The sequence below is a fragment of the Haemorhous mexicanus genome, chromosome 23 (assembly GCF_027477595.1).
Source record: "Haemorhous mexicanus isolate bHaeMex1 chromosome 23, bHaeMex1.pri, whole genome shotgun sequence".
Lineage (NCBI taxonomy): Eukaryota > Metazoa > Chordata > Aves > Passeriformes > Fringillidae > Haemorhous > Haemorhous mexicanus.
Window position 1 is genome coordinate 6,607,236 of NC_082363.1, and position 27,885 is coordinate 6,635,120.

At 48.8% G+C, this 27,885-nt stretch overlaps 1 protein-coding gene across 1 annotated transcript; it reads right to left on the reverse strand.

Annotated features, from left to right (window-relative positions):
• SCNN1D (sodium channel epithelial 1 subunit delta) lies at positions 1-27,882 on the reverse strand. Its single transcript, XM_059866414.1, is given in 15 exon segments — positions 1-17; positions 9,238-9,404; positions 10,528-10,634; positions 10,636-10,690; positions 11,527-11,640; positions 13,237-13,292; positions 14,194-14,251; positions 14,655-14,733; positions 18,031-18,148; positions 19,731-19,829; positions 21,553-21,716; positions 22,415-22,518; positions 24,678-24,865; positions 26,073-26,328; positions 27,539-27,882. Coding segments are annotated over 15 exon segments (1,911 nt in total). The 5' UTR covers positions 27,868-27,882.
• Between the last annotated feature and the right edge of the window lie 3 nt (positions 27,883-27,885).

Below are 27,885 nucleotides of genomic sequence, written 5' to 3' on the forward strand. Positions count from 1 at the left end.
TCAAAACCCGACAGATCCTTTGGAGAACAGGAAAAAAAACCACAGCTTCCACTTCTTGTGTCGTTTGATTTCACTTTTTTCTGGGAATTCTGGCCACAAATCCTGGCCAGCTGCACCCTGGAAGCTCAGACTCTGCTGAAATCATGAAGTTGGGAAAAAAAAAAATGTAAATATTGATGCAAAAAGCAGCAAGACAATGGATTTATTTAACATTTATTGGTACTTTAAATATTTAGAGTTCATGTATCAAAGCAACTTGGTGCACTTTTCCTACCTGACAGTATTTGGGGGGTTTTTTTTTTGTTTTGTTATGGGTTTTGTGCTGTCTTTTTTAACCAGTGGAATTGTTTAAGTATTTAATTTATTCTTATTATTGATGTGCCCAGAGGACTAGTGCAATTTTGATTCAATACAGTTGGTCTGTATTTCATGGCAGGATTTTTTTCCCTCCTTCCCCGTGGCGTTTTTAAGGAATATTTCTCCAAAATTGCCTTTTTTTGTTGTTTTTTTTTCCCCTCCATCCCGATTTTTCCTCTCTTTCCTCCCCTTTTTCCCTTCGTGTTTCCATCAAAGCCTCAAAATCTGAGATGAACCCGACACCCTGCAGTCCCCAAAGTGAAAATTTCTCCAGGATAAACACGATCAGGATGCACTTCTCCCCGTTTCTGCATTTCTTGGGTTTTTATTTCTGCATTTTTGGGGTTTTTTATTTCTCCTGGGGGGTTCCTGGGGGGGTTTGGGCTCCGAATTCCACAGGGGAGGGTGAGGAAGGGGCTCAGAAAATTCCATTTCCATTCTCAATTTGAAATTGGAGCATTTCCAGGCTCTGAAGGAGATGAAAAAATGAACATTTTGTTGTTTTTTTCCTGCCTGGATTTGTGTTGTGCCACCCTGCCTGGAAGGTTTGATGCCCTAAATTGGAATTTTTTTTTTTTTTTTTCTCTTTTATCCATTTTCATGGATTTTTCCAAGGGGCTGTGAGTGTTTTTCTCTTGGATTTAACCCCAGGAATTGAAAATCCAAACCCCCTCAGCCTCCAGGATCCTCCACCCTTGGGATTTTTGGGGATCTGGGGGAATTTTTCTCTTTTTCTTTGACCCAAGTGCCTGGACTTGGATCCAGTCTGGCTTTGGATCTCTGATTCCAGCTGGGATTTTCAATATTCCAGAGGTTTTTTCCAGGTTATTCCAACCTTGCTGCCTCTGAGCTGGGACATTCCTTGGAGATTTGAAAGGAAAAAATAATTTTAAAAAAAGGGATTGGAAGATTGGATTTGTTTAACCAAAAATCCAGGGCTGAGAAGCTGAGCTGGGCCCGGCATCAAACGGAATTATTCACTGGAAAATGCCTCTGAGATCATCAAATCCATTGATTAATTATCACTAATTAATCATCCTTGCAGCTTCCAGGAGAGAAGTGCAGGGAGGGTTTTGGGATTGAGGGATCAGGAACAGCCAAAATATCAGGAAATGGCAAAATCAGGATGGGGAACAGCAAAAACTTTGTGATTTGTGCAAGAGAAACCCGGGAGCTGCAGAGAATTCCTGCAGGGGTGGGCACGGAATTTGGGAGTTTTTAAACAATTCCTGGGTTGGGTTTGGGAGTTTTGGGTTCCTCACAATTCCTGGGTTGGGTTTTGGTTTTGGGGTTTTTTAGCAATTCCTGGGTTGAATTTTTGGAGTTTCTCACCAGTCCTGGTTTGGGTTTTGGAGTTTTTCACCAATTCTTGGTTTGAATTTTTGGGTTCCTCACCCATTCCTGATTGGAGTTCTGGGTTTCTCAGCCATTCCTGGTTGGAGTTTTGGGTTTCTCACTAGTTCCTGGTTTGGGTTTTGGAGTTTTGGGTTCCTCAGCCATTCCTGGTTGGAGTTTTGGGTTCCTCAGCAATTCCTGGGTTGAATTTTGGGGTTTTTAGCAATTCCTGGTTGGAGTTTTGGAGTTTCTCACCAGTCCTGGTTTGAATTTTGGAGTTTTGGAATTTCTCACCAATTCCTGGTTGGATTTTGGGTCCCTCAGCCATTCCTGGTTTGGGTTTTGGAGTTTTTCACCAATTCCTGGTTTGAATTTTTGGGTTCCTCACCAATTCCTGGTTTGGGTTTTGGGGTCCTCAGCCATTCCTGGTTGGATTTTGGAGTTTTGGAATTTCTCACCAATTCCTGGTTGGAGTTTTGGGTTCCTCAGCAAATCCTGGGTTGAATTTTGGGGTTTCTCAGCCATTCCTGGTTGGAGTTTTGGAGTTTCTCAGCCATTCCTGGTTTGAATTTTGGGGTCCCTCAGCCATTCCTGGTTTGGGTTTTTGGGTTCCTCACCAATTCCTGGTTGAATTTTGGGGTCCCTCAGCCATTCCTGGTTGGAGTTTTGGAGTTTCTCAGCCATTCCTGGTTTGAATTTTTGGGTTCCTCACCAATTCCTGGTTTGGGTTTTGGGTCCTCAGCCATTCCTGGTTGGATTTTGGAGTTTTGGAATTTCTCACCAATTCCTGGTTGGAGTTTTGGGTTCCTCAGCAAATCCTGGGTTGAATTTTGGAGTTTCTCAGCCATTCCTGGTTGGAGTTTTGGAGTTTCTCAGCCATTCCTGGTTGGAGTTTTGGAGTTTCTCAGCCATTCCTGGTTTGAATTTTTGGGTTCCTCAGCCATTCCTGGTTTGGGTTTTTGGGTTCCTCAGCCATTCCTGGGTTGAATTTTGGGGTTCCTCAGCCATTCCTGGTTGGAGTTTTGGGTTCCTCAGCCATTCCTGGTTTGGGTTTTTGGTTCCTCAGCCATTCCTGGTTTGGGTTTTGGAGTTTCTCAGCCATTCCTGGTTGGATTTTTGGGTCCCTCAGCCATTCCTGGTTGGATTTTGGAGTTTTGGAATTTCTCACCAATTCCTGGTTGGAGTTTTGGGTTCCTCAGCAATTCCTGGTTGGATTTTGGGGTTGAATTTTTCGGTCCCTCACCAATTCCTGGGTTGAATTTTGGGGTTCCTCAGCCATTCCTGGTTGGAGTTTTTGGTTCCTCAGCCATTCCTGGTTGGATTTTTGGGTTCCTCACCAATTCCTGGTTTGAAGTTTTGGGTTTCTCACCAATTCCTGGTTTGGGTTTTGGGGTCCTCAGCCATTCCTGGTTGGATTTTGGAGTTTTGGAGTTTCTCACCAGTCCTGGTTTGAATTTTGGAGTTTTGGAATTTCTCACCAATTCCTGGTTGGAGTTTTGGGTTCCTCACCAATTCCTGGTTGGAGTTTTGGGTCCCTCAGCCATTCCTGGTTTGGGTTTTGGGTTCCTCAGCCACTCCTGGTTGGATTTTGGGTTCCTCAGCCACTCCTGGTTTGGGTTTTGGGGTCCCTCAGCCATTCCTGGTTGGATTTTGGGGTCCCTCAGCCATTCCTGGGTTGGGTTTTTGGTTCCTCAGCCATTCCTGGTTTGGGTTTTTGGTTCCTCAGCCATTCCTGGTTGGATTTTGGGGTCCCTCAGCCATTCCTGGGTTGGGTTTTTGGTTCCTCAGCCATTCCTGGTTTGGGTTTTTGGTTCCTCAGCCATTCCTGGTTGGATTTTGGGGTCCCTCAGCCATTCCTGGGTTGGGTTTTGGAGTTTTGGAGTTTCTCAGCCATTCCTGGGTTGAATTTTTGGGTTCCTCAGCCATTCCTGGTTTGGGTTTTGGAGTTTTGGGTTTCTCAGCAATTCCTGGTTTGAATTTTGGGGTTTCCCACCAATTCCTGGTTGGAGTTTTGGAGTTTCTCACCAGTCCTGGTTTGAATTTTGGAGTTTTGGAATTTCTCACCAATTCCTGGTTGGAGTTTTGGGTTCCTCAGCAATTCCTGGGTTGAATTTTGGGGTTTTTAGCAATTCCTGGTTGGAGTTTTGGAGTTTCTCACCAATTCTTGGTTTGAATTTTTGGGTTCCTCAGCCATTCCTGGTTGGATTTTGGGGTCCCTCAGCCATTCCTGGTTTGGGTTTTGGAGTTTCTCAGCCATTCCTGGTTGGATTTTTGGGTTCCTCACCAATTCCTGGTTTGGGTTTTGGGGTCCTCAGCCATTCCTGGTTGGATTTTGGGTCCCTCAGCCATTCCTGGTTTGGGTTTTGGAGTTTTGGGTTCCTCAGCCATTCCTGGGTTGAATTTTGGGGTTTCCCACCAATTCCTGGTTGGAGTTTTTTAGCAATTCCTGGGTTGAACTTTGAAGTTTCTCACCAGTTCCTGGGTTGAATTTTTGGGGTTTTTAGCAATTCCTGGGTTGGGTTTTTGGTTCCTCAGCCATTCCTGGGTTGAATTTTTGGGTTCCTCACCAATTCCTGGTTTGGGTTTTGGGTTCCTCAGCCATTCCTGGTTTGGGTTTTGGAGTTTTCGGTCCCTCACCAATTCCTGGGTTGAATTTTTGTGTTCCTCAGCCATTCCTGGTTGGATTTTGGAGTTTTGGAGTTTCTCACAATTCCTGGGTTGGGTTTTGGAGTTTTTTAGCAATTCTTGGTTTGGGTTTTGAAGTTTCTCACCAATTCTTGGTTTGATTTTTTGGGTCCCTCAGCCATTTCTGGTTGGATTTTGGAGTTTTGGGTTTCTCACCAGTCCTGGTTTGAATTTTGGAGTTTTGGAATTTCTCACCAATTCCTGGTTGGAGTTTTGGGTTCCTCAGCAATTCCTGGGTTGAATTTTTGGGTTCCTCACCAATTCCTGGTTTGGGTTTGGGGTCCCTCAGCCATTCCTGGTTGGATTTTGGGTTCCTCAGCCATTCCTGGTTTGAATTTTTGGGTTCCTCACCAATTCCTGGTTTGGGTTTTGGGGTCCCTCAGCCATTCCTGGTTGGATTTTGGGGTCCCTCAGCCATTCCTGGTTTGGGCTTTGGGTCCAGAAGGGGCCGGGAGGTGACACCGGGCCCTGGGGACGGATGGGCTGAGGGAAAAAAGGGAATTTTGGAGGGATGGGTGGGATGTCCCCGTTTCCATGGCAACGGGGCTCACTGGGGAACAGCTCCTCAAACCGCGGGGGTGGGGCTGGGCCCGGAATTCCCACTGGGAACGGGGCTGGGGACACCAGGAGGGGACACCTGGGTGGGACCTTGGTGCCAGCACGGAGCAGCTTGGGTGGAGCGGCTGCTGTGCCCAGAGGTGGCACCTGGGGACACCTGGGGACCCTTTGGCCAGGCCAGAGATCCTTTCTGGCCACCTCAGAGGGGTTTGGGGCCATCTCAGAGGGGTTTGGGGCCACCTCAGAAGGGTTTGGGGCCACCTCAGAGAGGTTTGGGGCCATCTCAGAGGGGTTTGGGGCCACCTCAGAGAGGTTTGGGGCCACCTCAGAGGGGTTTGGGGCCACCTCAGAGGGGTTTGGGGCCACCTCAGAGGGGTTTGGGGCCACCTCAGAGAGGTTTGGGGCCACCTCAGAGAGGTTTGGGGCCATCTCAGAGGGGTTTGGGCCATCTCAGAGAGGTTTGGGGCCATCTCAGAGAGGTTTGGGCCATCTCAGAGAGGTTTGGGGCCACCTCAGAGAGGTTTGGGGCCACCTCAGAAGGGTTTGGGGCCACCTCAGAGGGGTTTGGGCCATCTCAGAGGAGTTTGGGCCACCTCAGAGGGGTTTGGGGCCACCTCAGAGGGGTTTGGGGCCACCTCAGAGGGGTTTGGGGCCACCTCACAGGGGTTTGGGCCACCTCACAGGGGTTTGGGGCCATTTCAGAGGGGTTTGGGCCATCTCAGATGTTTTTGGCCACCTGAGACATTTTTTGGCCAGGCCAGAAGCCTTTTTTGCCCACCTCAGAGGGGTTTTGCTCATCTCAGAGGGGTTTGGGCCACCTCAGAGGGGTTTGGGGCCACCTCAGAGGGGTTTGGGCCATCTCAGGGGGTTTTTGGCCATCTCACAGGGCTTTGGGCCATCTCAGAGAGGTTTGTGCCCATCTCAGACATTTTTTGCCCATCTCAGAGAGGTTTTTGCCCACCCCAGAGAGGTTTTTGCCCACCCCAGAGGGGTTTTTCCCCATCTCAGACATTTTTTGCCCACCCCAGAGGGGTTTTTGCCCACCCCAGAGGGGTTTTTGCCCACCTCAGAGGAGTTTTTGCCCATCTCAGAGGAGTTTTTGCCCACCTCAGAGAGATTTTTGCCCACCTCAGAGAGGTTTTTACCCACCTCAGAAGTTTTTTTCCCCACCTCAGAGGTTTTTTTCCCCACCTCAGAGGTTTTTCCCCACCCCAGAGGTTTCTGGCCAGCCCGAGGCTCTGCCCTGGCTGTAAATAAAATTCCCCTCCCTCCCTGCTCTCCTCCCTCCCTCTGCCCCAGGAATTTTTAACCCTTTCCCTCCCTGCACCTCTGGCACTCCCGATTTTCTCTCTGTAATCCCCTTTGTGCAACTCCAGAGCTCTTCCCTGTGCTCTCTGCCTTCCCCTCTCCCTTCTCTGGTCTCTTCAAGCACTCCTAATAAAATCTGGATAAAAACTCCTTCCCTCCTCCTTCTCAGCCTGATTTCTTGCTGCATTAACCAAAATCTGCATTTTTAACCCCTTTTCCTTCTCCAGGCTGAGAATGGCACACAAAAAATCTGTTTTTTTTTTTTTTATTAAAAAAAGTCCAAAATCTGTTTTCAGGGAATTTTATTATTTAAAAAAAATAATTTATCAAACCAAAGTTTGTGGGTTTCAGGAAAGTAAAAGGCTCCTGTGCAAACATCCCCATCAAAAATAAAGTTGTTTATTCCGTTTTGTGTACAGATAAATTAACAAAAATTAACAACAATTAACAACAATTAACAAAAATTAACATTTTCTCTGTTATCTGCAATAAAACCACAGCATTCCACAGGAATCAGAGGCTTTTTCTGGGACCTAAAGAATTCCCAATCCTGGTTTTTTTTCCTCTTTATTTCCCTCTGGAAGAGTCGGACTCGGTGGGAATCACCCAGGAAATCCAAAAGCAGCAGGAATTCCAGAGGGAAGGAGGGGGTTGGGAATTCCAGGAGGGGTTTGGGAATTCCAGGGGGGGGTTTTGGGGAATTCCAGGAGGGGTTTGGGAATTCCAGGGGGGATTTTTGGGAATTCCAGGGGGGGTTTGGGAATTCCAGGAGGGGTTTTTGGGAATTCCAGGAGGGGTTTTTGGGAATTCCAGGGGGGGTTTTGGGAATTCCAGGAGGGGTTTGGGAATTCCAGGGGGGGGTTTTGGGGAATTCCAGGAGGGGTTTTTGGGAATTCCAGGAGGGATTTTGGGAATTCCAGGAGGGGTTTTTGGGAATTCCAGGGGGGGGTTGGGAATTCCAGGGGGGGTTTTGGGAATTCCAGGAGGGTTTTTGGGAATTCCAGGAGGGGTTTGGGAATTCCAGGGGGGGTTTGGGAATTCCAGGAGGAGTTTTTGGGAATTCCAGCTGGGACCAGAGCCTGGGTGCATTCCAAGAACTCCCAGCTGTGGATCCAGGACACCCCTGGCACTTTTCCAGCAGGATCAGGTAAATTCCAAACATTTCCACCCTCAGGGAGATGCCAGGGGAGGATCCAGGATATCCCTGAGACTTTTCTCCCAGAATTTGGGAATTCCAGCCCCTTCAGCTGTGGATCCAGGACTTCCCTGTCACTTTTCCCACAGAATTTGGGAATTCCAGGAGAATTCCAATTATTGCCATGCTCACCTGGGGATCCAGGACATCCCTGTGACCCTTCCCACAGAATTTGGGAATTCCAAGCACTGACAATGCTCAGGGAGCTCCCAGCTCTCCATCCAGGACGTCCCTGTCACTGTTCCCCCAGAATTTGGGAATTCCAGGAGAATTCCAAGCATTCCCATGCTCAGCTCTCCATCCAGGACGTCCCTGTCACTTTTCCCCCAGAATTTGGCAATTCCAGCCCCTTCAGCTGTGGATCCAAGACATCCCTGTGACCCTTCCCATAGAATCTGGGAATTCCAGCCCCCTCAGCTCTCCATCCAGGACATCCCTGTCACTGTTCCCCCAGGATCTGGGAATTCCAGCCCCCAGCTCCTCCCAGCTCCTGGCTGTTCCCAGCCCCCCCAGCAGCTGCCCCGAGCCCTGGGCTCCCCCTGCCCCTTCCCAGGCTGCTCCCGCCGTTCCCTGGAAGTGCCCAGGGCCAGGCAGAGCCCGGGGCTGGGGCTGGGGCTGGAGCCCCCCGGGCTGGGGCTGGGGCTGGGGCTGGAGCCCCCCGGGCTGGGGCTGGGGCTGGAGCCCCCCGGGCTGGGGCTGGGGCTGGAGCCCCCCGGGATGGGGCTGGGGCTGGAGCCCCCCGGGCTGGGGCTGGAGCCCCCCGGGATGGGGCTGGAGCCCCCCGGGCTGGGGCTGGGGCTGGAGCCCCCCGGGATGGGGCTGGGGCTGGAGCCCCCCGGGCTGGGGCTGGGGCTGGAGCTCCCCGGGCTGGGGCTGGAGCCCCCCGGGCTGGGGCTGTAGCCCCCCGGGCTGGGGCTGGAGCCCCCCGGGCTGGGGCTGGGGCCGGAGCCCCCCGGGCTGGGGCTGGGGCTGGAGCCCCCCGGGGCTGGGGCTGGGGCTGGAGCCCCCCGGGGCTGGGGCTGGAGCCCCCCGGGGCTGGGGCTGGAGCTCCCGGGGCCGAGGCTGGAGCCCCCCGGGCTGGGGCTGGGGCTGGAGCCCCCCGGGGCTGGGGCTGGAGCTCCCGGGGCCGAGGCTGGAGCCCCCCGGGCTGGGGCTGGGGCTGGAGCCCCCCGGGGCTGGGGCTGGAGCTCCCGGGGCCGAGGCTGGAGCCCCCCGGGCTGGGGCTGGGGCTGGAGCCCCCTGGGCTGGGGCTGGAGCCCCCCGGGCTGGGGCTGGAGCCCCCCGGGCTGGGGCTGGGGCTGGAGCCCCCCGGGCTGGGGCTGGGGCTGGGGCTCCCGGGGCTGGGGCTGGGGCTGGAGCCCCCCGGGCTGGGGCTGGGGCTGGGGCTCCCGGGGCTGGAGCCCCCCGGGCTGGGGCTGGGGCTGGAGCCCCCCGGGCTGGGGCTGGAGCTCCCTGGGCTGGGGCTGGAGCCCCCCGGGCTGGGGCTGGAGCCCCCCGGGCTGGGGCTGGGGCTGGAGCCCCCCGGGGCTGGGGCTGGAACCCCCTGGGCTGGAGCCCCCCGGGCTGGGGCTGGAGCCCCCCGGGCGGGGCTCCCGGGGCTGGGGCCCCCCCGGGCTGGGGCTGGGGCTGGGGCTGGAGCCCCCCGGGGCTGGGGCTGGAGCCCCCCGGGCTGGGGCTGGAGCCCCCCGGGCTGGGGCCGGAGCCCCCCGGGCTGGGGCTGGGGCTGGGGCTGGGGCTGGAGCTCCCGGGGCTGGGGCTGGGGCTGGAGCCCCCCGGGCTGGGGCTGGAGCCCCCCGGGCTGGGGCTGGAGCCCCCCGGGCTGGCCCGGAGCCGCTGCAGGCAGCAGAGCAGGGACAGCACCAGCGTGTCCAGGAGCAGCTCCAGCATCTCCACCACCGAGAGCACCGAGGAGCCGAACCAGAGGCTCCACTGGCTGCCCATGCTGGACAGCAGCAGGTTCTCCTGGAAAACCAAAAATGCTCAGCTGTGGTGCAGTACCGGGGGTTTAGTTTGATTTTTCTGTGTTTTTTCTATCCCTCACACCCATAGCTGGAGCTCGTGGGAGCAGTGGTTCCATTTCCATCATTTTCTGTGGAATTTCCCTAAGGGAAAACCCCAAACCAATCCCAAAGCTCCAAGCAGCAGCTTCTCCTTGAAAACCCCAAAAATGCTCAGGTATGAGACAGCTTTGGGGTTTATTTTGATTTTTCTATATTTTTCTATCCCTCACACCCATATTTGGAGCATATTTGGGATCAGTAACTCATTTTCCCAATAATTTTCTCTAAAAAAAACCCAAAATGGATCCCAAAGCTCCAAGCAGCAGAATCTCCTAAAAAACCCAAAAATGTTCAAGGATGGGACAGGTTTGGGGTTTAGTTTGATTTTTTAATGTTTTTTCTATCCCTCACACCCACAGTTGGAGCTCATGGGATCAGTGGTTCCATTTCCATCATTTTCTGTGGAATTTCCCAATAAATGAAATACCAAAACCAATCCCAAAGCTCCAAGCAGCAGGATCTCCTGGAAAACCCAAAATGCTCAGCTATGGCACAGAGTTTGGGGTTTAGTTTGATTTTTTAATGTTTTTTCTATCCCTCACACCCACAGTTGGAGCTCATGGGATCAGTGGTTCCATTTCCAATCATTTTCTGTGGAATTTCCAATAAATGAAAACCCAAAACCAATCCCAAAGCTCCAAGCAGCAGGATCTCCTAAAAGACCCAAAATGCTCAGTTAGGAGACAGCTTTGGGGTTTATTTTGATTTTTCTATATTTTTCTATCCCTCACACCCATATTTGGAGCACAGGGGATCAGTAATCATTTTCCCAATAATTTTCCCTATAAAAAACCCCAAAAACGGATCCCAAAGGTCCAGGCAGCAGGATCTCCTGGAAAACCCAAAATGCTCAGGTATGGCACAGACTTTGGGGTTTATTTTGATTTTTCCATGTTTTTTCTATCCCTCACACCCATAGCTGGAGCTCATGGGATCAGTGGTTCCATTTCCAATCATTTTCTGTGGAATTTCCCAATAAATGAAAACCCCAAACCAATCCCAAAGCTCCAAGCAGCAGGATCTCCTGGGGGGAAAAAACTCAGATTTTTTAATTTATCTGAGCTCTGGGAAGAGGAATTCTGCTGGTGGCACCCATGGAATCCACGGGGTTGGGAAAAAGAGAAATTCCCAAGGACATTCCTGCAGGCAGCTGGAAAAATCCCTCCCTGCTGCCAGGGAAATAAAGCCATAAACAAATATAAATAAAATTTATAAATGGATAGATGATAGAAATAAAATTAATTCCTGTGAATTGATTGTTAATGTTATCATAGAAATAGAGTCATAAATAAATATAAATAAAATTTATAAATGGATAGAGGATAGAAATAGAATTAATTCCTGTGAATTGATTGTTAATGTTATCATAGAAATAGAGCCATAAATAAATATAAATAAAATTTATAAATGGATAGAGGATAGAAATAGAATTAATTCCTGTGAATTAATAGTTAATGTTATAATAAAGCCATAAATAAATATAAATAAAATTTATAAATGGATAGATAATAGAAATAGAATTAACTCCTGTGAATTAATAGTGAATGTTATCATAGAAATAAAGCCATAATATAAATAAAATTTATAAATGGATACATAAATGGATAGAGGATAGAAATAGAATTAATTCCTGTGAATTGATTGTTAATGTTATCATAGAAATAAAGCCATAAATAAATATAAATAAAATTTATAAATGAATACATAAATGGATAGATGATAGAAATAGAGTTAACTCCTGTTAATTAATAGTGAATGTTATCATAGAAGTAGAGCCATAAATAAATATAAACAAAATTTATAAATGGATAGATGATAGAAATATAATTAATTTCTGTCAATTAATAGTTAATGTTATCATAGAAATAAACAGATTTATTGATATGTAATATAAAAAGAAAGGGAACATTAATTTACATTAATTAATAATTAGTGTGATCACTTAAATAAAGAGATGTATTTTTCTATCCTGTAAAAGGCAAGGTAAGAAATTGAATTTCAGGAAGGAACCCCTGCTGGACGCGTCAGGAATTCCTCGGGAAGGGCCGGGAGGAGCTGGCACCTACCGAGAGCAGCGGGGCCTCGTGCACGGCCTGCGAGCTGAGCTGGCGGTAGAAGATGGTGACCTTGGCAATGTCCCTCCTGCAGGGACAGCACAGCTGGCAGCACAGCTGGCAGCACAGCTGGCAGCACAGCTGGCACCGCCGGGCACCCCCCGTGGGCACCGCGGCCTTCCCAGTGGGCACCGGGGGGATTCCCAGTGGGCACCGGGGGGAATTCCCAGTTGGAACTGGGGACATTCCCAGTTGGGACTGGGGACATTCCCAGTGGGCATGGGTGCAATTCCCAGTTGGGACTGGGCACATTCCCAGTGGGCACCGGGGGGATTCCCAGTTGGGACTGGGGGGATTCCCAGTGGGCACCGGGGGGAATTCCCAGTTGGAACTGGGGACATTCCCAGTTGGGACTGGGGGGCATTCCCAGTCTGCACTGGGGACATTCCCAGTGGGCACTGGGGACATTCCCAGTTTGCACTGGGGACATTCCCAGTAGGCACCGGGGACATTCCCAGCTGGCACTGGGGGGCATTCCCAGTTTGCACTGGGGACATTCCCAGTGGGCATGGGTGCAATTCCCAGTTTGCACTGGGGACATTCCCAGTGGGCACCGGGGGGGATTCCCAGTGGGGACTGGGGGGCATTTCCAGTTGGGACTGAGGGGCATTCCCAGCTGGGACTGGGGTAAATTCCCAGTCTGCACTGGGGACATTCCCAGTTGGCTCCAGGGCATTCCCAGTTGGGACTGGGGCACATTTTTGGGGGCTTACTGGAGAATTACTGGGAGTTTATTGGGGATTTGTTGGGGTTTTTTGATGGTTTCTTGGGTTTTTTTAGGGTTTTTTTGGATGATGCAGGTTTTCCCATCGCCCTCCCTCCCCATCCCAGACCCCATGGATTGGGAATATCCCAGGATTTCCTGCTGCCCTCCCTGCCCATCCCAGACCCCACTGGGATGGGGATGATCCCATTGGGACGGGGATGATCCCATTGGGATTGGGATGATCCCAGGAATGGGATGGGGATGACCCCAATGGGACTGGGATGACCCTGTTGGAATTGGGATGACCCCATTGGGATGGGGATGACCCCGTTGGGACTGGGATGATCCCGTTGGGACGGGGATGACCCCATTGGGATGGGGACAACCCCATGGATTGGTTGGGATGATCCCATGGATTGAGGTGACCCCAATGGGATGGGGATGACCCTGTTGGAATTGGGATGACCCCATTGGGATGGGGATGATCCCGTTGGGACTGGGATGATCCCGTTGGGATGAGGATGACCCCATGGATTGGTTGGGATGATCCCATGGATCAGGGTGACCCCATTGGGATGGGGATGACCCCGTTGGGATGGGGATGATCCCGTTGGGACTGGGATGATCCCATTGGGATGGGGATGACCCTGTTGGAATTGGGATGATTCCATTGGGATGGGGATGACCCCATGGATTGGTTGGGATGATCCCATGGATCGAGGTGACCCCACTGGGACTGGGATGATCCCATTGAGACGGGGATGATCCCAATTGTATTGGGATGACCCCGTTGGGACTGGGATGATCCCGTTGGGATGGGGATGATCCCAATTGGAGTGGGATGACCCTGTTGGGTTGGGGATGACCCCATTGGGTTGGGGATGACCCCGTTGGGACGGGGATGACCCCAGGATTTACCTGCTGCTGCTGGAGTTGTAGCCGTTCTGGTGCCGCAGAGCCTGGCGCACCCAGTCCTGCCACGGGAACGTTGGCATTGGAATGTTGGCATTGGAATATTTGTCATTGGAATGTTGGCATTGGAATGTTTGTCATTGGAATGTTGGCATTGGAATGTTGGCATTGGAATATTTGTCATTGGAATATTTGTCATTGGAATGTTGGCATTGGAATATTTGGCATTGGAATGTTGGCATTGGAATGTTGGCATTGGAATATTTGGCATTGGAATATTGGCATTGGAATGTTGGCATTGGAATGTTGGCATTGGAATATTGGCATTGGAATGTTGGCATTGGAATGTTGGCATTGGAATATTTGTCATTGGAATATTTGGCATTGGAATATTTGGCATTGGAATGTTTGGCATTGGAATGTTTGGCATTGGAATGTTGGCATTGGAATGTTGGCATTGGAATGTTGGCATTGGAATATTTGTCATTGGAATATTTGGCATTGGAATGTTGGCATTGGAATGTTGGCATTGGAATATTTGGCATTGGAATATTTGGATTGGAATGTTGGCATTGGAATATTTGGCATTGGAATATTTGGATTGGAATGTTGGCATTGGAATATTTGGCATTGGAATATTTGGATTGGAATGTTGGCATTGGAATGTTGGCATTGGAATGTTGGCATTGGAATGTTGGCATTGGAATGTTTCCAAGGGAATATTGTTAATGGAATTCTGGCCTTGGAATTTTGGCGTTGGAATGTTTGGAACTGGAATATTTGTCATTGGAATGTTTCCATCAGAATATTCCTAATGGAATATTCGTTATTGGAATGTCCATGACTGGACCATTGGAATGTTTGTCCCTGGGAGATTTGGTACTGGAATATTTGATACTGGAATGTTTCTGTTGGAATTTTGGTTGGTGCAGGATTTTTCATTACTGGGAATTTTTGCCGTACCTGGGATTTTGCCGAGGGCCACTTGGCCGTGCCTGCTGAGACCTTGTACAGGGATTCCCTGGGGAGACAAAACCAGGAATTCTGAAAAAGCTTGGAATTCTGAGCACCAGGAGCTGCCCAGGGAGAATTCCCAGAAATCCAGAAAATTCCCAGGGCAGCTCTTCAGAACCTTTGGGAAAAGCTTCCCAATTCAGCTCACAAAATAAACCCTGAACAATTAAATATAATACATATAAATAAATGTATTAAATTAAACATTGATTAAATAGACTAAATATAAATAATTACATTTAAACGAGAAAAATATGACAACATTAAATTTCAATGTAATTTCAATTTCCAGTGCATTTAGATCAAATTTAATTTGGATGACATTAAATTTCGAATTAATTAAATTTAAATTAAATTGTTCAGAGATGGGAGGACTGGATTGGAATTTGGATTGGGATTTTGGGGCTCACCTGCAGGGTTTGGGGCAGTGCTGGAAACAATCCAGGCGGTGATTCCTGAGCCGGGAGTAGAGCTGGTAAAAGCAGTGCCCTGGAAAAGGGGATGGAAGGAACAGGGCTGGGAATTCCCAGGAATAATTCCCACTCCCTTTGGAATTATCCCGAAGGAAAATAATCAGAATTAAATCCTGAAATCCCCGAATTTTGGGTTGGAAGGGACCTTAAAGATAACTCCCACCCCATGGATCAATGATCCCAGGGAATTCTGGGACTCCAAGGATTCCCCAGGGACTCAGGAAATCCCAGGGATTTTTTTCCCAGGTATTCAGGAAATCCCAGGGATTTTTTCCATGGAAATCCCAGGGATTTTTTTCCCAGGTATTCAGGAAATCCCAGGGATTTTTTCCATGGAAATCCCAGGGATTTTTTTCCCAGGTATTCAGGAAATCCCAGGGATTTTTTCCATGGAAATCCCAGGGATTTTTCCCAGGCAGTCCCAGGGATTTTTTCCCAAGATTCAGGAATTTCCAGTGATTTATTTTTTTCCCCAGGGATTCAGGCAATCCTAGGGATGTTTTCCTGAGATCCAGTGAATTCTGAGGAATTATTTTTATCATTATCATTATCATCATCATCATTATATATTTTTATTTGTTTGACTCCCTTACCCCAGGCGGGCTGGCGGCTGCAGTCGCTATTCCCAGGCAATCCCAGGGATTTATTATTGTTATTATATATTATATATTATATTTTATACTTTATATTTTATATTTTGTTTGACTCCCTTACCCCAGGCGGGCTGGCGGCTGTAGTCGCTATTCCCAGGTAATCCCAGGGTTGTTTTCTTGGGATCCAGGCAATCCCAGGGATTTGTTCTGGTTATTATAATTTATAATTTACAATTTATATTTTATTTGTTTTTGTGCCTCACCCCAGGCGGGCTGGCGGCTGCAGTCGCTATTCCCAGGCAATCCCAGGGGTTTGTTTTTGTTATTATATATTATATATTATATATTATATATTATATATTAATTATATTTTATATTTTATATTTTATATTTTATATTTTGTTTATTTGGACTGCCTCACCCCAGGCGGGCTGGCGGCTGCAGTCGCTATTCCCAGGTAATCCCAGGGGTGTTTTCTTGGGATCCAGGCAATCCCAGGGGGTTGTTATGGTTACTATAATGTATAATTTATAATTAATTTATATTTTATTTGGTTTTGTGCCTCACCCCAGGTGGGCTGGCGGCTGTAGTCACTATTCCCAGGTAATCCCAGGGAATTTTTCTTGGGATCCAGGCAATCCCAGGGATTTGTTCTGGTTATTATAATTTATAATTTACAATTTATATTTTATTTGTTTTTGTGCCTCACCCCAGGTGGGCTGGCGGCTGCAGTCGCTATTCCCAGGGGTTGTTATGGTTACTATATTTTACATTTTATAATTTACAATTTATATTTTATTTGTTTTTGTGCCTCACCCCAGGCGGGCTGGCGGCTGCAGTCGCTATTCCCAGGTAATCCCAGGGGTGTTTTCTTGGGATCCAGGCAATCCCAGGGGTTGTTATGGTTACTATAATGTATAATTTATAATTAATTTATATTTTATTTGGTTTTGTGCCTCACCCCAGGCGGGCTGGCGGCTGCAGTCGCTATTCCCAGGTAATCCCAGGGGTGTTTTCTTGGGATCCAGGCAATCCCAGGGGGTTGTTATGTTTACTATAATGTATAATTTATAATTTACAATTTATATTTTATTTGGTTTTGTGCCTCACCCCAGGCGGGCTGGCGGCTGCAGTCGCTATTCCCAGGTAATCCCAGGGTTGTTTTCTTGGGATCCAGGCAATCCCAGGGATTTGTTCTGGTTACTATAATTTATAATTTACAATTTATATTTTATTTGTTTTTGTGCGTTACCCCAGGCGGGCTGGCGGCTGCAGTCGCTATTCCCAGGCAATCCCAGGGGTTTGTTTTTGTTATTATATATTATATATTATATTTTATATTTTATATTTTATATTTTATATTTTATATTTTATATTTTATATTTTATATTTTATATTTTATATTTTATATTTTATATATTTTGTTTATTTTGACTGCCTCACCCCAGGCGGGCTGGCGGCTGCAGTCGCTATTCCCAGGTAATCCCAGGGGTGTTTCCTTGGGATCCAGGCAATCCCAGGGGGTTGTTATGATTACTATAATTTATAATTTATAATTAATTTATATTTTATTTGGTTTTGTGCCTTACCCCAGGCGGGCTGGCGGCTGCAGTCGCTATTCCCAGGCAATCCCAGGAGTTTGTTTTTGTTATTATATATTATATATTATATATTATATATTATATATTATATATTATATATTATATATTATATATTATATATTATATATTATATATTATATATTATATATTATATATTATATATTATATATATTTTATACTTTATATTTTATATTTTATACTTTATATTTTATATTTTATATTTTGTTTATTTTGACGCCCTTACCCCAGGCGGGCTGGCGGCTGCAGTCGCTATTCCCAGGGGTTGTAATGGTTACTATATTTTACATTTTATAATTTACAATTTATATTTTATTTGTTTTTGTGCCTCACCCCAGGCGGGCTGGCGGCTGCAGTCGCTATTCCCAGGTAATCCCAGGGGTGTTTTCTTGGGATCCAGGAAATCCCAGGGGTTGTTATGGTTACTATAATTTATAATTTATAATTAATTTATATTTTATTTGTTTTTGTGCCTTACCCCAGGTGGGCTGGCGGCTGCAGTTGCTATTCCCAGGGGTTGTTATGGTTACTATATTTTACATTTTATAATTTACAATTTATGTTTTATTTGTTTTTGTGCCTCACCCCAGGCGGGCTGGCGGCTGCAGTCGCTATTCCCAGGCAATCCCAGGGGTTTGTTTTTGTTATTATATATTATATATTATATATTATATATTATATATTATATATTATATATTATATATTATATATGATATATGATATATTATATATTATATATTATATATTATATATTATATATATTTTATATTTTATATTTTGTTTATTTTGACTGCCTTACCCCAGGCGGGCTGGCGGCTGCAGTCGCTATTCCCAGGTAATCCTAGGGAATTTTTCTTGGGATCTAGGCAATCCCAGGGGGTTGTTATGGTTACTATAATGTATAATTTATAATTAATTTATATTTTATTTGGTTTTGTGCCTCACCCCAGGCGGGCTGGCGGCTGCAGTCGCTATTCCCAGGCAATCCCAGGGTTGTTTTCTTGGGATCCAGGCAATCCCAGGGGGTTGTTATGGTTACTATAATGTATAATTTATAATTTATAATTTATAATTTATATTTTATTTGGTTTTGTGCCTCACCCCAGGCGGGCTGGCGGCTGTAGTCGCAGTAGCGCGCGCCGGCGGGCAGCGGGTAGTAGAAGTAGCCGCAGCCGCAGCGCTGCAGCATGGCCCGCTGGAAACACGACTGCAGGCAGGCCTGGGGACAGGGAAAACACCGGGGTCAGCCAAACAAATCCACGTTTCCAGCGTGGAACGGGCAGGAGAAAAGGGAAAACAAAAATCGGATGCGTCAGGAGAAATTGCAGATCTCTAGGATGGAACGTTTAGGAGAAAAGGGGAAAAATATTGGGAAAAATGAAAATAAATTCAGAATGTCCAGGAGGAGGTTCTTAGGAGAAAAGGGCAAAAAAATTTTGGATAAATGAAAATAAATTCTGATTATCGAGGATGAAGCTCTTAAGAGAAAAGGGTAAAAACAATTTGGATAAATCAAAAATATTCTGAATCTGAAGGATGGCGCTCTTAGAGAAAAGGGTAAAAAAATTGGATAAATAAAAATAAATTGTGAATCTGTAGGATGAAGCTCTTAGAGAAAAGGGTGAAAAAAATTTGGGTAAATCAGAAAAAATTCCAAATCTGTAAGATGGAGCTTTTAGGAGAAAAGGGCAAAAAAAATTGGAGTTGTTGTTGTAGAGCAGTTTCAGCCTGGCTAAGCCAGGTTTAGCTAGGCCAGGCTCAGTACCTGCAGGGTGTAGGAGGTGTTGTAGAGCAGTTTCAGCCTGGCTAAGCCAGGTTTAGCTAGGCCAGGCTCAGTACCTGCAGGGTGTAGGAGGTGTTGTAGAGCAGTTTCAGCCTGGCTAAGCCAGGCTTAGCTAGGCCAGGCTCAGTACCTGCAGGGTGTAGGAGGTGTTGTAGAGCAGTTAGACCCTGGCTAAGCCAGGTTTAGCTAGGCCAGGCTCAGTACCTGCAGGCTGTAGGAGGTGTTGTAGAGCAGTTTCAGCCTGGCTAAGCCAGGCTTAGCTAGGCCAGGCTCAGTACCTGCAGGGTGTAGGAGGTGTTGTAGAGCAGTTAGACCCCGGCTAAGCCAGGTTTAGCTAGGCCAGGCTCAGTACCTGCAGGGTGTAGGAGGTGTTGTAGAGCAGTTTCAGCCTGGCTAAGCCAGGTTTAGCTAGGCCAGGCTCAGTACCTGCAGGGTGTAGGAGGTGTTGTAGAGCAGTTTCAGCCCGGCTAAGCCAGGCTTAGCTAGGCCAGGCCCAGTACCTGCAGGGTGTAGGAGGTGTTGTAGAGCAGTTTCAGCCTGGCTAGGCCAGGCTTAGCTAGGCCAGGCTCAGTACCTGCAGGGTGTAGGAGGTGTTGTAGAGCAGTTTCAGCCTGGCTAAGCCAGGTTTAGCTAGGCCAGGCCCAGTACCTGCAGGGTGTAGGAGGTGTTGTAGAGCAGTTTCAGCCCGGCTAAGCCAGGCTTAGCTAGGCCAGGCCCAGTACCTGCAGGGTGTAGGAGGTGTTGTAGAGCAGTTAGACCCCGGCTAAACCAGGCTTAGCTAGGCCAGGCTCAGTACCTGCAGGGTGTAGGAGGTGTTGTAGAGCAGTTAGACCCCGGCTAAGCCAGGTTTAGCTAGGCCAGGCCCAGTACCTGCAGGGTGTAGGAGGTGTTGTAGAGCAGTTTCAGCCTGGCTAAGCCAGGTTTAGCTAGGCCAGGCCCAGTACCTGCAGGGTGTAGGAGGTGTTGTAGAGCAGTTAGACCCCGGCTAAGCCAGGCTTAGCTAGGCCAGGCTCAGTACCTGCAGGGTGTAGGAGGTGTTGTAGAGCAGCTCCACGGCCACGTCGGCCCCGTCCGTGGTGCACCTGCCGTAGTTTCCACCCAGGCGATTCACCTGGTCCTGCGGGGGCACCGAGGATGATTAATTAGCAGGGTTCATTAATTAGTGAGTGATTGATTGATTAGCGGGGTTAATTAGAGCCAGCCAGCACCCTCAGGACTTCACTGCGGCAAGGGCAGGGAGTTAATGAGCAGCAGAGCTGGACCTTGGACCTTATTAATCCCTAATTAATATCAGGGAAACAATATCAATTAATGCAATCTATTAATATGTAATATATCCTATACTTTAATATTTTCTGTTTTATATCCAATATCTATTAACTGGGAATGAAATCAGGCTCCAACGTTTTGAGAGACACAAGAACATTTGGGGTCTTTTTATTTGGGGCTGAGCAGAGAGAGGAGAGGAAGGAGAGGAGCCCGAGCCCACCAGGTGTCCCCAGGGAACTGTGCCCACCTGGCGGATGCCAAAAGGGATGGTTTGGGTTGGTTTGGGTTGGTTTGGGTTGGTTGGGGATGGTTGGGATGGTTTGGGTTGGTTTGGGTTGGTTTGGGTTGGTTGGGGATGGTTGGGATGGTTTGGGATGGTTTGGGATGGTTTGGGATGGTTGGGGATGGTTGGGGATGGTTGGGGATGGTTGGGATGGTTGGGGATGGTTGGGATGGTTCGGGATGGTTGGGGATGGTTGGGGTTGGTTGGGGATGGTTGGGGATGGTTGGGGATGGTTGGGGATGGTTGGGGATGGTTTGGGATGGTTTGGGTTGGTTTGGGATGGTTGGGGATGGTTGGGGATGGTTGGGGATGGTTTGGGTTGGTTTGGGTTGGTTTGGGATGGTTGGGGATGGTTGGGGATGGTTTGGGATGGTTGGGGATGGTTGGGGATGGTTGGGGATGGTTTGGGTTGGTTTGGGTTGGTTTGGGATGGTTGGGGATGGTTGGGGATGGTTTGGGATGGTTGGGGTTGGTTTGGGATGGTTGGGGATGGTTGGGGATGGTTGGGATGGTTTGGGATGGTTTGGGTTGGTTTGGTTGGGGTTGATTTAGGATGGTTTGGGTTGGTTGGATTGGTTCACTCAGTGCCTACCTGGCAGATGGCAAAAGGTTTGGGATGGTTGGGGATGGTTTGGGATGGGATGGTTTGGATAGTTTGGGATGGTTTGGGATGGATTGGTTTGGGATGGTTTGGGTTGGTTTGGATAGTTTGGGATGGTTTGGGATGGTTGGGTTCACCCAGTGCCCACCTGGCGGATGCCAGTGGAGGGATGGCTTGGGATGGTTTGGGATGGGTTGGTTTGGGTTGGTTTGGGATGGTTTGGGATGGGTTGGTTTGGGTTGGTTTGGGATGGTTTGGGATGGGTTGGTTTGGGTTGGTTTGGGTTGGTTTGGATAGTTTGGGATGGTTCGGGATGGTTGGGTTCACCCAGTGCCCACCTGGCGGATGCCAGTGGAGGGATGGCTTGGGATGGTTTGGGATGGGTTGGTTTGGATAGTTTGGGATGGTTTGGGATGGGTTGGTTTGGGTTGGTTTGGGCTGGTTTGGGCTGGTTTGGGATGGGTTGGTTTGGGATGGTTGGGTTCACCCAGTGCCCACCTGGCGGATGCCAGTGGAGGGATGGTTTGGGATGGGTTGGTTTGGGATGGTTTGGATAGTTTGGGATGGTTCGGGATGGGTTGGTTTGGATAGTTTGGGATGGTTCGGGATGGTTTGGGATGGTTTGGGTTGGTTTGGGCTGGTTTGGGATGGGTTGGTTTGGGATGGTTGGGTTCACCCAGTGCCCACCTGGCGGATGCCGATGGTGGTGGCGATGCCCGGGCGGATGTGGAAGCCCTCGTGCTCCAGGAACGGGGTCTGGTTGTGGCCATGGATCATCACCTTCACCCCGGCCACCGTGGACAGCAGCGGGATGTGCTCCTTCTGCTCGGCCCGCAGGATCAGGGACAGCCCTGGGGACACAGTGGGGTTGGGGACAGCTGGGGGAACAGCTGGGGAACAGGGGAACAGCTGGGGAACAGCTGGGGGACAGGGGAACAGCTGGGGAACAGCTGGGGAACAGCTGGGGAACAGCTGGGGGGACAGGGGAACAGCTGGAGTGCCCAGCACTGGGCAAATCCCTCCTGTTTGGGTTTGGGTCCCAGATTTGGGTTCTGGGTTCCCTCAGTTTGGATCCCAAAAAAGCCATTTTTAGTCCTTAAAGCCCTGGTGACAATGGCAGCTACTCCAAACCTCCAATAATCCCATATTAAATAATAACAACCCTATAAATAAAATCTAACAAACCCAGATTTGGCTTCTGGGATCCCTCAAGAGCCATTTTTAATCCTCAGAGCCCTGGTGACAATGGCAGCCACTCCAAACCCTCAATAATCCCATAATAAATAATAAATAACCCTATAAATAAAACCCAAAAAACCCCAATATTCTGCAATAAACGCTGTGAGAACATCCTGCTCCAAACAAAAAATGAATTCTGCTTTTTTAAGCCCAGATGCTGCTGGGGCTTAAAACAATAACATGGTGGTGGCACAATGATTTGTGCCACAAAAGAAATGCCAGAATTTGTCACCAAATCCTGCACTGAGGACAAATTGCATGAATTCTCTTGATTTTCAGCTCTTTTTTGCCCATTTTGCAGGTCACTCACCGTAAGGAATTCCTGGCTTGGTGGCTGCCCAGAAGGGATCTGTCCCCTCGCTGTTAAAGGTGTAGCAGCTCCCAAAAACTGGGTGGTGGAAGTGAACGTGGTCACTGGAAAAGCAGAGGTTTGGTGGGGTTTAATTGTTTGATTTGTCACCTTAATTCCAAGCTGGAAGTGTTGGGGAAAATGGGAATCACTGGAAGAGAGAGATTTGATGGGATTCTACTGGGAAATCAATAAGAGATTTGATGGAGTTTTACTGGGAAATCAACAAGAGAGATTTGATGGAATTCTACTGGGAAATCAAGAGAGATTTGATGGGATTCTACTGGGAAAGGAAGAGAGATTTGATGGAATTCTACTGGAAAAGGAAGAGAGATTTGATGGGATTTTACTGGAAAGGAAGAGAGATTTGATGGATTTTACTGGGAAACCAACCAGAGAGATTTGATGGATTTTACTGGGAAATCAAGAGAGATTTGATGGGATTTTACTGGGAAATCAAGAGAGATTTGATGGGATTTTACTGGGAAATCAGGAAGATTTCAAGCACTTTTAATTATGAGTGTGGAGACACTTTGATTCCAAGCTGGATGTGTTTGGGAAAATGGGAATCACTGGAAAGTCAAGAGAGATTTGATGGGGTTTGACTGGGAAATCAAGAGAGATTTGATGGAATTCTACTGGGAAAGGAAGAGAGATTTGATGGGATTCTACTGGAAAAAGAAGAGAGATTTGATGGAATTTTACTGGGAAATCAAGAAAGATTTGATGGAATTCTACTGGGAAATCAACAAGAGAGATTTGATGGATTTTACTGGGAAATCAACCACAGAGATTTGATGGAGTTTTACTGGGAAATCAAGAGAGATTTGATGGATTTTACTGGGAAATCAAAATTTGATGCACTTTTAATTATGAGTGTGGAGACACTTTCATTCCAAGCTGGATGTGTTTGGGAAAATGGGAATCACTGGAAAGTCAAGAGAGATTTGATGGGGTTTTAATGGAAAATCAGGAGAGATTTAATGGGGTTTTAATTACAAGGGTGACAGCACCTTAATTCCAAGCTGGGTGTGTTTGGGACAGGGGGAAGGAGCTGTGCATTCCCTGGAAACCCCAAATTCAGAGAATTCACAGAATCCCAGAATCCCCAGGTTGGAAGAGACCTCCAAGACCAGACCAGCCCCAACAGCTGAACTCAACCCTGGCCCCCAGTGCCACATCCAGGGATGGGGACTCCACCACCTCCGTGGCTCCTGGGGATTCCCAAAATTCCCCCAAATTATCAGAATTCCCCCAAATTCCCAGAATTCCCAGAATCCCCAGGTTGGAAGAGACCTCCAAGACCATCAACCCAACACCCCAACCCAACCCTGGCCCCCAGTGCCACCTCCAGGCTTTGCTAAACCCATCCAGGGATGGTGACTCCACCACCTCCGTGGTTCCTGGGGATTCCCAGAATTCCCCCAAATCCACAGAATCACAGAATTCCCAGAATTCCCAGGTTGGAAGAGACCTCCAAGACCATCGAGTCCAAGCCAGCCCCAACACCCCAACCCAACCCAACTCTGGCCCCCAGTGCCACACCCAGGCTTTGTTAAACACACCAGGGATGGTGACTCCACCATCTCCCCGGTTCCTGGGGATTCCCAGAATTCCCCCAAATTCTCGGAATCCCCAGGTTGGAAGAGCCCTTAAAGACCATCAAATCCAACCCATCCCCAACACCCCACCCCAACCCTGGCCCCCAGTGCCCCAGGCTTTGTTAAACCCACCAGGGATGGTGACTCCACCACCTCCGTGGTTCCTGGGGATTCCCAGAATTCCCCCAAATTCACAGAATCACAGAATTCCCAGAATTCCCAGGTTGGAAGAGACCTCCAAGACCATCGAGTCCAAGCCAGCCCCAACACCCCAACCCAACCCAACTCTGGCCCCCAGTGCCACACCCAGCCTTTGCTAAACCCCCCAGGGATGGTGACTCCACCACCTCCATGGCTCCTGGGGATTCCCAAAATTCCCCCAAATTCTCAGAACCCCCAGCTTGGAAGAGACCTCCAAGACCATCAACCCAACACCCCAACCCAACCCAACCCTGGCCCCCAGTGCCACCTCCAGGCTTTGTTAAACCCCCCAGGGACGGTGACTCCACCACCTCCCCGAGCGCCCATTCCAGAACTTTCTCCCCTTTCCCTACCAACCCCCTCCTCCCAATCCGGGTGGATTTCCCAGGCGGAGCCCGGGGCCGCGTGCCCCCCGCACCCACCCGGGCCGGCAGGGCTCCCCGTCGTACTGGCAGGAGTAGACCAGGTCCTGGAAGTGCTGCTGGTGCTGGGCCAGCCCCGGGGGCAGCTGGGCCATGACGTTCATGTAGTGGAAGCGGAACCACTCCAGCAGCGCCTCCGTGCCCGACGGGTGCGAGGTGTAGAAGCAATTCCCGCCCGTGGAGTTGCACTGGGCACAGGGAAAGGGGCAGGATCTGTTATTAGGGTGGGATTTATTGTTGGTATTATGGGATGGTTGTTATAGAATGTTATATGTATTACTGTATTATATGGGAATTATTGTTATAGCCATAATGGTAATAGCTTATTACCATAATATTTTACTATTATGGGAATTATTGTTATTATTATCATTATCATTAATTATATTATATAAATTATATATTATATTAACACATAACTTTTCTTTTTATATATATTTTTTTTTTACATATACACACACACACACACACATATATATATATATATATATATATATATATATATATATATATATATATATATATATATATATATAATTATATGGTAACTATTATTATTCCCCTAATAATAATAGACAATTTTTGTGTAAATCCCATCCAGCTATTTCGGGGTGAATCCCCATCCCCATCCCATTATTTTGGGGTGAATCCCCACCCCAGTCCCCAGGTATTTTGTAGTTAACCCCCAGGTATTTTGGGGTGAATCCCCAGGTATTTTGGGGTGAATCCCCAGGTATTTTGAGGTAAATCCCCAGCTTCTCTGGGATGAATCCCCAGGTATTTCAGGGTGTACCCCCACCCCACTCCCCAGGTATTTTGGGGTGAATCCCCATCCCCATCCCATTATTTTGGGGTGAATCCCCAGGTATTTTGGGGTGAATCCCCAGCTTCTCTGGGATGAATCCCCAGGTATTTCAGGGTGTACCCCCACCCCACTCCCCAGGTATTTTGGGGTGAATCCCCACCCCACTCCCCAGGTATTTTGAGGTGAATCCCCACCCCAATCCCCAGGTAATTTGGGGTGAATCCCCAGGTATTTTGGGGTGAATCCCCAGGTATTTTGGGGTGAATCCCCAGGTATTTTGGGTGCACCCCCAGGTATTTTGGGGTGAATCCCCAGGTATTTTGAGGGTAACCCCCAGGTATTTTGGGGTGAATCCCCAGGTATTTTGGGTGCACCCCCAGGTATTTTGGGGTGAATCCCCAGGTAATTTGAGGTTAACCCCCAGGTATTTTGGGATGAATCCCCAGGTATTTTGGGTGAATCCCCAGGTATTTTGAGGGTAACCCCCAGGTATTTTGGGGTGAATCCCCAGCTTCTCTGGGATGAATCCCCAGGTATTTGGGGTGCACCCCCACCCCGAGCACCCCGAGGCTCCCCCGGGCGCCGCTCACCAGCCGGAATCCCACTCTGGAATGTTTTTTGCCGGCCTTGGGCTCCCACATCCTGACCAGGGAGAAGTTGTGGCTGAGCCTGAAGCCGGCGCTGCTGAGGTTGGCCCAGGCCTGGACACGGATGGCGCTGGCCCTGTCCCTGTCCCTGTCCCTGAGCTGGGACAGCCTGGCCGCGGCCTTGGGGCCGTACAGGAAGGTCAGCGACTCCTCGGCCATGCGCTCCAGCTGCTCCAGCTGCTCACTGACCAGCTCAAACCTGCAGGAACAGCTTCAGTTACTGAAAATCCACATTTTGGGGAATAATTCTGCATTTCTGGTCTCTCACTGACCAGCTCAAACCTGCAGGAACAGCTTCAGTTACTGAAAATCCACATTTTGGGAAAATTCTGCATTTCAGGAAAAATTCCGCATTTCTGGTCTCCCACTGACCAGCTTCCCAAACCTTTGGGACACATCCCTGACCATTCCCAAACCTTTGGCACACATCCCAGACCCTTTAGGGACGTGTCCCTGACCTTTCCCAAACCTTTAGGACACATCCCAGACCATTCCCAAACTTTAGGGACATGTCCCAGACCCTTCCCAAACCTTCAGGGATGTGTCCCAGACCCTTCCTAGACATTTTGGACACATCCCAGACCAATCTCAAACCTTTAGGGACACATCCCTGACCATTCCCAAACCTTTAGGACCCATCCCAGACCCTTCCCAAACCTTTAGGGACACATCCCAGACCCTTCCCAAACCTTTAGGACCCATCCCAGACCCTTCCCAAACCTTTGGGACACATCCCAGACCCTTCCCAAACTTTAGGGACCCATCCCAGACCCTTCCCAGACCTTTGGGACACATCCCAGACCATTCCCAAACCTTTAGGACAATCCCAGACCATTCCCAAACTTTAGGGACACATCCCAAACCCTTCCCAAACCTTTAGGGACACATCCCAGACCATTCCCAAACCTTTAGGGACGTGTTCCTGACCATTCCCAAACTTTAGGAACACATCCCAGACCCTTCCCAAACCTTTAGGACACATCCCAGACCCTTCCCAAACCTTTAGGGACGTGTCCCGGACACATCCCAGACCCTTCCCAAACCTTTGGGATCCATCCCAGACCCTTCCCAAACCTTAAGGACACACACCTGATCCTTCCCAAACCTTTAGGGACATGTCCCAGACCATTCCCAAACCTTTAGGACCCATCCCAGAGCCTTCCCAAACTTTAGGGACACATCCCAGACCCTTCCCAAACTTTAGGGACACATCCCAGACCCTTCCCAAACTTTAGGGACATGTCCCAGACCCTTCCCAAACCTTTAGGACACATCCCAGACCCTTCCCAAACCTTTAGGGACACGTCCCAGACCCTTCCCAAACCTTTAGGGACGTGTCCCGGACACATCCCAGACCCTTCCCAAACCTTTAGGAACACATCCCAGACCCTTCCCAAAGCTCAGCTCACCTGGAGGGATCCAGGTTGCAGATGGTGACGGCCGGGAACATTTTGGGCTCGGAGTCCACGGACATGGTGAGCACCACGGGGTAGGCCCAGAACTGGCTGAACATGAGGGCAAACTGCCAGTAGAGCATGGCCAGGCTGGCCAGCAGCAGCAGCGTCCAGAAGGCCGTCTTCATGCGGTTCCTGCCCGAGCACACCAGGCGGACGGTGCCGTGGATCGTCGTGTTCTTGCAGAAGAACTCAAACATCTCCCTGAAGGAGCCGTAGAACTCGATCAGCCCTTCCTCAGCTCCTCCTCCTCCTCCTCCTCCTCCTGGTAGGTCCAGCTCCATCCTCTAAATGGCTTTCTG